The following is an 11740-nucleotide window of genomic DNA, read 5'->3' on the forward strand; positions in this document are numbered from 1 at the left end:
CATAACTAAATTGCTGTTTGTCCAGACTGCAATATTTGCATCGAATTGCCACTTTCTTAACCTGTTAACCCATTGATGCTGGATGTTGCGTTGCGCAACATTGGCCCTGGCGCCTGGAGCTGCGTGACGCAACATTCAGGCTCACGAGATTTGAGAAAATTCAATTTAAAATCTTGGTATGAGCACATTTCAATGCAAGATGAGGGTCTTATCTTTTAAATGCAAGTTATGGCATGTTTTTATGTGCTTCAGAGGCTGAGATATTTCGTTTTTTGTAGGCTGGAGGTGCCTTTTCTTAATAAGGGCTTAGGCATCCAGCAGCCTTTTTTGCAAGTGCTTTAGGCATCAATGGGTTAATGAAATGTGACATGTTTGAAATTCCAAGTTATCCCATTTTAATGCATTCAGTGGAGTCAATGTTTTTGAAAGAAACATGCATGCACGCGCACACACACACACACACATTGTTTTTAAATTTAGCTGGTGCCTGTATGAGCATTTAGGCCTATTGATGATCTGGTCCTACCCAGCTTGTCCTACCGTATAACCCGGCAAATTCAGAATGTTCACCAAATATGCAGTATTAATGTCACAGTTGGTACAAACTGTAGCTTGTTTCACATGCACAACGGCACCCTGATGAAAACAGGAGACATTACCTTATTGAAAGCCTTCTTTGTGTAACTCCTACTACCATTGGTCATTGGTTTACCTAAGTTTATTTCTAGTGGTGAAATGTCATAATAAGTTGGGCTGGGTCATGTAGCCTATGGTGTCTGGTATTGGTGTCAAAGGGGAGGTGTCATGTCATCTCACTCCATCACTGTTTGTGGTTATGATGCATCCTGATGTCTTGATGCTCATGTGTCACAGAAGAAAATAAATCAGTATAGTTGCTGCCCCCACGCTCCCCCACCCAGAACCCACACACCCATTCACCAACCCACTCATTCACAACCTCAACACACAAACTTGCATGTCAACCTCAGTGTTGTATTGAATTTCTTTCTCATTGTTGATTTAAATGTATTTCTATGTTGTCTGTGCATTAATTTGATTGTTTGTATGGTGCACATTTTGCTGAAATGCTTAATTTAAAAAACAAATGTGTTTGTTTATGTTTATTATTTGTGTTGTGCGTTTGATGATTGCCATTCAGCCACCACCAAACCCCTTCGTGGACTTGATCTTTCCCACTCCGCCTTTGTTTTGCTTATGCTGAAGCGCCTAAGCCTGGGCTTTATTTCTCTAACTCTCCTTATCTATCTCTGTTTCTGTATCAATGTGGCCATTTGCTACAAAAGCTTCATGCAGCTGTCTGCGTATGTATGCATTTATGAACTTTACATTAACCACATAACACCACAGAATGACATGTTGAACACATTTAGTATCAGCACAGCAGAGTGGTTTCATGGCACACCGTGGCTTACATTTGAAAAGAGTTAGTTTATGTGATGATGTTTGTTGACAGAGACTTAAATCCCATGCAAATAATGCTTTATTTTAACCAAAAATGTTAATGTTAATAAAGCATAGAAGAGCATTAGCTCTACTAACTCCAACGGCTGAAAGATCTGTTATGGTGCTTCAATCAGGCACGAGACTACATATTAGTGCACTATTAGTAAGATATTTGTGTATTTGTTATTCATTTCTGAAACGTTTTTTAATTCCACTGCCGCACATTAATATGCTACAGTGCAGATCAAGTGACTCACCATGAGCACATTTGTCAGGAAAGTACTGTGGGAAACCTTGTAGGTAGCCCCAAACGTCAGCACACCCGTTGAGCTCTCCAATGTCATTCTTAACACTGACAGTGTTTTTTTCTGACATTTTCTAAAAATATTTTGCTGACGTCTTAAATGAGGAAGAGGAATTTTGTGTTCCTAGTTTGGCCAAGAGGGTTTCTCAGCGACATTAATGGACGTTGGAAAAATGAGGAAGTCCCGTAGAAAGCAGAAATGAGAATGACAGCATAGAAACTGGACATGAGCACTGAAACCCTATTGAATCATCCACAATGGACAGTTCACTGATGCGTGTCACAATGCTGTATTCTAATGCCTTATGATTCTCAGAGTTAAACATTGGCTCTCTCTAGTGGGCAACAACAGAATTGATCGCAGTCAGGGTTGTGTGTAATCTTGAATTCACTCGCACGTATTAAGTGAAATATTTGATTAGTTGAGGATGGTTCAGATTGGCTGTGCAATACTAACCAATGGAATCATGTGTTTTTAAAAACAAGCTCTTATTTTAACTCCACATTGATACATATGCTTTCTCCCATTATTTAAGCTTTTCTACAGTATGTATTACTCTATTATTAAATTATTTTGCAAGCATGTACAGTTAAACATTGTTTGTCCTTCATGTGTCCTCCCCCCCACCGTACTGGCAGTCGGAGAAGACCCTGCCAAGTCTCTCACAGACACTCCGCCCGACTTCAATCAGGCGTCGCCGCCCTCCCGCGTCGCCCCCTCCACCACCTCGCTCACCAGCGACCAGAAGTTCCACTCGCTGCCCTTCAGCCTTAGCCGCAAGAGTGGCCCCAACGGCAGCATGAGCCAGGGCCCGCTCTCGCTGTCCGTGCAGTCGGTGCGTGCCGACCAGCCTGACCAGCAGCTCCAGCAGCAGCAGCAGCAACAGCAGCAGCAGCTGGGCCAGCAGACGCCACCCTCCATCAGCGCCTCCTCCCCCAGGCAAGCCTCTCCATCGCGGGGTCAGCCGCGTCTGGAAGTGGGCTCCCTGGTGGAGGTGAAGGAGAACCCGCCGCTGTGCGGGGTCATCCGCTGGGTGGGGCTGCCGCCGGGCCTGGAGGAACCACTGGCGGGGCTGGAGCTGGTGAGTACAATAACAACAGCACTGAGTGGATGTGTCGTGGGTAAGCGGTTAGGGTGTCAGACTTGTAGCCCAAAGGTTACCGGTTCGATTCCCAATCCGCCAGGTTGATGGGTGTCAATTATACTTCCAGAGGAACACCTGTGGACTTGGTCCACTTGCAGACGGAAACTCATAAATAACTTTTTTCCCCCCTTTTCTCCCTCAGGAGGAGGAGTGCGTGGGCTGCACGGACGGCACGTTCAAGGGCACGCGCTACTTCTCCTGTCCGCCCAAGAAGGCGCTGTTCGTCAAGCTCAAGTGCTGTCGACCCGACTCTCGCTTCCCCTCGCTGCACCACTCTGCTAACCCCATCGAGCGCTGCAACTCCATCGGTGAGATGCTCCCTCCACACTCCATACACCCCATACATACATTCCGTACTCCACCACTTCCTGTCTCACACATTTAGCAACAGAACTAGCCTGGCAACACCATCCTATGTACTTCCACCCAAAGATTTTGGCTCGGCACATAGTCTGCCCAAAGCCTCCTAGCTCGGTTTGCTCACTGTTTAGCCAATCAGCAATAACTTGTCCGTGATGTCCGTTACTGATTGGTTAAGATAACACTATTCACACTTTTGTCTTGTTGTTTGTATGCTTTTGCAACACCATATCATAACAGTTGACGGCGTCAACAGTCTGCTTTCGCCCATGCTATAACAGAACAGCTGTGTATTTAAATGTCAGTAGAACCTTACTGAGGCCAGAAAGTTGAAGTTTAATTGCCTTTCAATCTTGACAGCTATCATTCATACTTAAGCCCATCTTGTCCGATCAGAAGACATCACATTAGCCTACGGGGCTGTAGCGATAAGGACTGGGGTTTCCTTGCTCAAATTCAAACTCAGGCCTTCAGGGTACCTAACTGGGACCCGTTCTGCTGCAGCGTTACTTCCTGATCTCTGGAATGATGTGTTAGTGTTTGTACTCTACTTAACCCTATGCTAATGTTCTTACAAAAACAACCATTACAAAAAACTAACCCTGCTTAGCATCTGCACTTGTTCCATATATATCCTGTGTACTTTGTATCTGCTAGTGATGTTGACTATGATTATGTCCTCGATTGTAAGTCGCTTTGGTTAAAAAGTGTCTGCCAAATGCAATGCAATGCAATGTAATCTCTCCTTGTGGTGTGTCTCAGCGTTTGGCGGCTACCTGAGCGAGGTGGTGCATGAGAACACGCCCCCGCGCACGGAGAACGACGGGCTGGAGGTGATGGTGGGCAAGAAGAAAGGCATCCAGGGCCACTACAACTCCTGCTACCTAGACTCAACACTCTTCTGGTAAGCCCACAGAGCACTGTTTGTCATTTTAGACCTATTTTAGGGCCACTACAAAAAGAAAACGCTTTCTCAAAGCAAAATCTTGCCTGCTGTGTGTTTGAAATTTTGAAGACACTTCTTATCATCTTTATACACTCACCGGCCACTACATTAGGAACACCTGTTACAACTGCTCATTGAGGCATATTTCTGATCAGCCAAGCACATGGTGGCAACTCAATGCATTTTTTCATGTAGACATGGTTGAGATGATCTGATGCAGTTCAAACCGAGCATCATAATGGGGAAGAAAGGTTATTTAAATGACTTTGAACATGGCATGGCTGTCAAGCTGAAAGGGCTTGATTTGAGGCTCACCATAAACGACACTAGAAGATCGGAAAAATTTTGCCGGGTTTGAGGAGTCTTGATATCAACTGCAACACTCGGGTGGAATGGTCAGAATTTGGTGTCAACAACATGAAAACATGGGTGAACCCTGCCTTACATCAACGTTTCAGGCTTGCATATTTTCTTAGCACAATTTGGGCCAATTAGTACCAATTTATCTTTGTTGGAATGCCATAGCCTACCCAAGTATTGTTGCAGGCAGTTCGGGCAATTCTGAAGGCAAAAGGAGGTCCAACCCAACACTAGAGAGGTGTTCCTAATGAAGTGGCCGGTGAGTGTACGTCTACAACTTAAAAAATATATATATGTGTCTTGCTCTCCCCTTTCTTGGTGCAGTTTGTTTTCGTTCAGCTCTGTGTTGGATACAGTACTGCTGAGGCCGCGGGCCAAAACTGATGTGGAGTATTACAAAGAGACACAGGAGCTACTGCGCACAGAGATCGTCAACCCCCTGCGCATGTGAGTGGGAGCACCACAAGCACTATTCATTTTGTGGACATGCACACATGTATGTATATAAACCTTTGAAGCAGAAGAAAGCGGCACTAACCTTACAATGTGTCTGGTTAGACAATGTGTCAATGTGTGATTATGTGTCAGCCCTTTTTTTCATTCCTGAGTAGTAGAGTACTTTTATTAATCCGAAGAAAATGAAGGTGTCTATCAGCTTACATAAATACACAAATACAAAAAAATGACACAAAGAACTAATAGAAATTGTTATACATTGCAGTAAACATGAAGCACACACTTGAGTACAACAATTATCCTTACTGCAGGTCACGTACACGCACACACACTCTCTCTCTCTCTCTCTCTCTCTCTCTCTCTCTCTCTCTCTCTCTCTCTCTCTCTCTCTCTCTCTCTCTCTCTAACACACACAGAGACACACACACACACACACACACACACACACACACACACACACACACACACACACACACACACACACACACACACACACACACACACACACACACACACACACACACACACACACACACACACACACAAGGTAAAAGGCCTGTTAGGGTAGCTTGTTGCACATGCACGCACGCACGCACGCACACACACGCTTACTCCCTTTGCCAATTTCCTCCACCTTGCTGTTTTGCTTTAACTTTCCAAGATTTATGTTAACTCTGACTGACTCAAAAGCTCCCAGTTTGGTGTCCATATTGTCAATACTTTTTGTGTGACGTGTGTTTTTATAGCAGATGTCATATGTGAAGTACATTTTTATAGCAGATGTCAGATGGTACAACCACAGCTAATGGTTCGGTGACAGCCGCCACAGCCAATGGGAATGTCTGAATGCTTGCATTCTGCTTTTAACGGGCATACTCTGTAGCTTCTATCGCTTGTATCGCTCTTGCTGCACAGTCCAGCGATTCTCTGTTGCTTAATCTTGTCGCCTCCGATGTGTTTCACCTGGTAATCGGTGGTGTGTGTTTGTGCCCTCACAGACACGGCTATGTGTGTGCGACAAAAATCATGAAACTCAGGAGGATTCTGGAGAAAGTGGAGGCGGCGTCTGGATTCACCTCAGAGGAGAAAGGTGAGGCGCACACAAGAACACAACAACTAAAATATGATGCAACTTTCTTTATGCATTCAATCATTCGATCAATTAAAATGTATTTGTTTAGCACAATTTGCTGGGTTGTACTGGTACAGAAAATGGCTAGGGCATTTTGGTGAAAACCAGCTCCTGATATAGTCCCCGATTTTTCTTTTACATTGCCCAGTTCATTGTCAGTGTTAAAGATGGCCCAATGGGCTGCCCTATCTGAATGGAGGGTCAGTCTGTAATGGGTAAAAAACAACAGCGTTGGCCCCTGAGGACTGTCGGGCCATCGGGAAAATACCCTGCATGCCAGATTACCAGGCCAGCCCTGACTAAATGCCAACTACGTAGTTGACTCAAAGTGCCTTTATTTCTTTGGCATCTATCTTTTTATTTCTTGTTTTACGTTCATGTCGTTCCTCTTTTCTGTCTCTGCTATTTCTTTCTTTCTTTCCATGTGTCAAATACGTATTCGTATGCAGATCCAGAGGAATTCCTCAACATCCTGTTTCATCACATCCTGAGAGTGGACCCACTGCTCAAACTTCGGTGAGTGCTGTTAATCGAGCCCCGTTTCCTTGTTCTGATTTATTTAAAGGCCAACTTCCGATAAAACACAGTTTTACTCACTCCTTTTGAAAACCGGACGGCCACCCCAAGTTAAACTCACATGTAAGGCTTTCATAGCTGTGCGTCACCTCCTCTGGCTGTGTTTCCCGGTGTTTCCCAGTTGACATAAATAATGCAGATAAGCGAGCGAATCACAAAAGCCTTTCTGTGTTGCGTCACATCGAAAGAAGGCGTTGCCCACAAAGGTTTATGTCAACCCAATTTTCTAAAAACGTGTAGAGTAATTTTTTTCTTCTTGTTTTCAAAACAAGCAACACCTAGTGGCCTGAAACCTAGCTTAGCTTAGCTATCAGCTGGTTGCTACTCTCAGATACACACAGAGCACAAAGCCTCATACATAGAGCTCGAAAGTCCCGCCCCTTAGTTCCGCGTTTCACGGGACCTAAGCTGACCATCTAACAACGTGGTAGCGAGTAAATATCTTCTGATCTCAGTCATGATATGCGCTGGGCTACAAATATGCTGTTTAAGATGATAGATAAAGATTATTCATGCAGAAGTATCAATGTTTTGTTCCGAGGCCGTCGGCATGAAAAATGTGAAGAAACACAGCTTTCTAAAAAATGTGGGGGTTCGTACGAAAAATTAAGCAAAAATATCAGAAACAACATATATGGAGCTCGTGGTACAACTCGAAGGGGATCGAAATGCCATTTTAATACCGCCATTGGATTACATGCTACGATTTTCGGCTAAAAACGCCGTTGAGGTCCCATGAAATCGGGGGAAGTGACGTCACTTTCGAGCTCTATAGAGATTGACCACTCTGGTCAACCCATGTCTGCAGTTCGCCTAGGGGTTGCTGTCGAAAGAGCACAGCCCTGAATGGAGCCTGCACGCCTCCGTTGGCGCCCCTATAGTGCAGTACCACCCGGGGAAGTGGAGACTCTAACCTTAGACGATCTCTCTGCAGAGCAGGAGGAGGTCGGAGCCAATCAGAGACGCATATACACGAAAAACCCAGAAGACCCTCTCCTTTCTCCACAAGCCACCTTGCTAGCTTGCAAAAACGGCTTGAAACAAAGCAACCAGAACGTTTTTTAAAACGGGACCAACGCATAACACATTCAATAACAATGGGGAACACAGCAATATTAATGAAATGACGTTGAGAGGACATCTTTAATGAGACGACACAACATGCAAAAGGTGTAACCAGGTACAGTACAGGCCAGTGACGTGCAGTGAAGGGTATGGTAGGGTAGGCAGTAAATATAGAATATATATCTATTTATATATATATATATATTAACGGTGGGTTTCGGTCCTCCCCCAGAAAAAAATGTATTTCTTAGATACAATTCCTGCATTTTAACCAAATCTGGAGAGTCACTATCAGCTAAAAAACTTTTACAAAAGACTAAAAACTTTGAACAAATAGTCCCCTTTCATGCAGATCTGAAATGTAACGTGTGTGTGTGTGTGTGTGTGTGTGTGTGTGTGTGTGTGTGTGTGTGTGTGTGTGTGTGTGTGTGTGTGTGTGTGTGTGTGTGTGTGAGAGAGAGAGGGGGGCCTTATGCCACAAGGTATGGTTTGAATAGGCAAATAGGCCTATTCACATAAACATGCTGATATGGTCTTTAATGTGCAACAAATTAGTAGGCCTATGTTTCTCTAAATACTGTAAATATAAAGTAGGCTATAAGATGCCATCAGTGCTTAACCACCACAGCTCTAATAACTAAAAAAGTAAATAGGCTACACTATTTAGACATTTGGACATTGTCAGTAGACCTAAATCTGAAACAATAAGTGAAAACATAATTTCAATTTCTTGAAAAGGCCAGCTACACTTATTTGTTTTGCCAAATTGCCAAATTAGCTCCAGGACCCATACTTTGTACACCTTTAAGGACCTGTAGGCCTACATTTTACAATAATAATTTAGAAAGCTACAACATTTTGGGGGAAAAGCTTTAACTTTTGGCTTTAGCAGTTGATTTTGTTGCTCTTCTGTTTATTCTGTTGCAAATGCCAGGGCGTTTCACATGGATGGAGGGTGGCACAGTGTAGCCTACTTTTGAAGATAAAATGTCTAGTTCACCAACTGTGAATCACACCATAGCATGTGAGGGGGAAACGATTTACATTTAGCAATAAACCAACCTAGGTAACAGCTCCTGCCTCACTGCCGCGTTTTGTGCTGATAATCAAACACTCACAGACAAGAAGGAAAGTAGGCAAGGGGGCAGGTTGCTTGCAAACATGACCCGTGCATTCAGACAGTATCGAGTAAATAAACCAACGAAACCACTTCTGAGACTCATTCTTGTGCGTGATAGTATTCTCAAACACTTCAGCTACGGTTGTGCAAGGTGTTTCAAATAAAGTCAATTTGTGAGTGCGGAAGCACTCCGAGAAACCATCCCCAGTCAATCGTCCTGTTCCACGTTGATCTCGACTCGCACACCGCGCACTTCAAAAGAACGCAGCTGCACTTGCTAACAGGCTCCACACAACTCACGCATTGCGTAGTCATCATCATAATAAATTAGGGAAATGGAGTCATGTCGTACGCTCAAAAAACAATCTCGCGTCCATAATAACACACACACGGTCTATTCATGTCCACCACCGCACAACCAATCTTCAATGTCAACACCCTGACAAACGGTGACAACAAAAGGCACCACGAAAAAACTTGAGCATGTTCATGTTAAGGCTACCCGCAGCATAATAATTAGATGAATCTTACCTTAAAGCAGAATCACAAGTAGGCTGTGTTTTTCATGCAAGCTAGTTCCATTAAAAGCCCGGGGTGGTTGACATGATGAAGACATTTTGTCCCAGTGCAAACTACTTGAAGCTGCTACCCATCTGATGTTGAATATTTCCACAATGCAGCGATTGCAAACGGCTCAGCTCTCTGTCACTTGAACCGTCTTTCTTGCTACTTCTCGGCATTTTTTAAAATAATGAAGACAAAAAGCCAAAGACTGCCATGTTTTCTTTCCGATACGGCTAGAGATTTGAACAAGCCTTGCCTTGCTAGTTGTTGCTATCATAGCTGCCTGTAGGGCAGAAATTGGCTACTACCTGCCTGAATTGTAACAATTTTTCATTTTGGGCGCTGTGATTGGCTCACATACTCCCGCCACAGAGTAAAGGCTCTGCTTTTAGTCCCATTGACAAGCTATGTGACAACTTAATACGCATGCGCAAACTTCTACATTGACAGCATTGAAGGCAGGGTAGGCAGAGGAAAAGCGAGCCTTACCGGGCTGCCTGGCTGGCATTCGAAAGCTCTGCTTTCAGCCTGTCTCTGCTACCAGCCGGGACTGCGCGTTGCCACGGCAACCTGCCCAAGCCTGAGCGCTTTGCTTCGTGCGATTACTTAGGTTTTTGATCGTTGTCCTGTGTATACTGTACTTTAAACAGCTCATAATTTATGCTGAATCAATGTTATTGTTGTGTAGGCCTATGTGAACTCTGAAGAATATTTTTTTAAACACGTGTTAGTTTTTATTTTTAAGACATTTAGGTGCCTACCCTGCCTACCCTGACCGCACGTCTCTGGTACAGGCCAAAAGTATGGACTCACCTTCTCATTTATGCATTCTTTATTTTCGTGGATTTTCATTGTGTATTTTCATGCAGGGCATCAAAACTGTGCATGAACACATGGAAAATTACGTACTTAGCAAAAAATATCATTCTAGCTGTTGTCCAACAGCAATGACAGCTGTCTATCCACCTGACATCGACACGGCATAACTGATGGCCCCACACATTTCAATAAGCTTATTTTTTATCTATTTTCAAATAAAAATGCCCAGACAGTCATGTCAATCCTAATTGAACATTAAAGTCCTCCAATAACTCAATAGAATTGTAGAACTGGAATTTTGAGACCTAAAACCTAGTTTTAAACACTTGCAATCCAAGCATTTTACAGACATTTTCTTGATATGATATTGAGTCACAGCCAGTTACTTGGAGATGTCAAACCTGTGTTGGAGGGAATCTGTGGCAGGGTTTTTCACTTTTACTTTTACTTTTTGTATCACTGTTTCACCTAGATAACCGGCTATGCTGACCAAGTGACCTATTATCAGATCAAGAAAATCTATCTTGTATTGCTTGTATAAATTAAAATTGACTCGAATGACTGGGTATTTTTACTTGACAATAGACAGAAAAATAAGCTTGTTGAAACATTTGGGGCCCTCAGTGGTTGTGCTCGCCACTGTTTGGCATTTTTAAATATTTTTAAAATAATTGTTTTTATATATTTTCATTTTTTTGTTAAGCAAAAAAATATACACGTGTTCATGCACAGAAATAATGCCCTCTCTGAAAATGTATCATGTTCTTTAAAAAGCTACAAAAATAAAGAGAATTAATTAAATGAGAAGGTGAGTCCATACTTTTGGCCTGTACTGTATATGATGATGAAATGTTGTGCGATTTTATTTTTGCACATAGAACTTCATTTCAGAGGGTTGTAGCTTTCATATGAGCAACTTCTGAAGCCAATTGCTTAATTGAAAGTCAGGTTATTTGCTGTTGTTCCAACAACATGGATAGGCGACAAAACTTTGGGGAAGGACTGTAGACTAGTCTTACAATACCCACCCTTGTACTAATTTCATTCGTACAGAGGATCTGGAACGGCCAAATTGAGAGAGGATTATTGGACTGATGCGTTGAATACCGTTGAAAATCCAAATCCATGTCTTATTTTACCCAATCGCTAACATTCAGTTTTGACATTGAAAAGCAATTACTAGCGGGAGAGATGAACTCCATTTAAGTTTGAAATGTGCATCCCTCCTCCATTGTCCCTCCCCCATTCGCTGATTGTCTGGTTGCCTAACCTCCCAGACCCAGATGTAATGTGGAAGGAAAATGTTTTTGACTGGAGCTTACATATGACCACACCACCACTATCATCTCTTCCCATCACCACAGGCATTACATTACACGTAGCTGACTCTTTCATCCAAAGCGGCTTCCAGTTATTTACAGGGTACTGC

At 43.2% G+C, this 11740-nt stretch overlaps 1 protein-coding gene across 2 annotated transcripts in view; it reads left to right on the forward strand.

The window, feature by feature from the left end:
• The window catches only part of cylda (cylindromatosis (turban tumor syndrome), a), a 41755-nt gene that overhangs the window by 22382 nt on the left and 7633 nt on the right, over positions 1-11740 (forward strand). For both annotated transcript variants that reach the window (XM_063188749.1, XM_063188751.1), the window contains 6 exons: positions 2408-2850; positions 3056-3221; positions 4036-4177; positions 4904-5026; positions 6034-6125; positions 6617-6683. In XM_063188749.1, coding sequence (XP_063044819.1) covers positions 2408-2850; positions 3056-3221; positions 4036-4177; positions 4904-5026; positions 6034-6125; positions 6617-6683 — 1033 coding nt within the window. The remainder of the gene's footprint in view (positions 1-2407; positions 2851-3055; positions 3222-4035; positions 4178-4903; positions 5027-6033; positions 6126-6616; positions 6684-11740) is intronic.

Source organism: Engraulis encrasicolus, chromosome 22 (genome assembly GCF_034702125.1).
Source record: "Engraulis encrasicolus isolate BLACKSEA-1 chromosome 22, IST_EnEncr_1.0, whole genome shotgun sequence".
Taxonomy (NCBI): domain Eukaryota; kingdom Metazoa; phylum Chordata; class Actinopteri; order Clupeiformes; family Engraulidae; genus Engraulis; species Engraulis encrasicolus.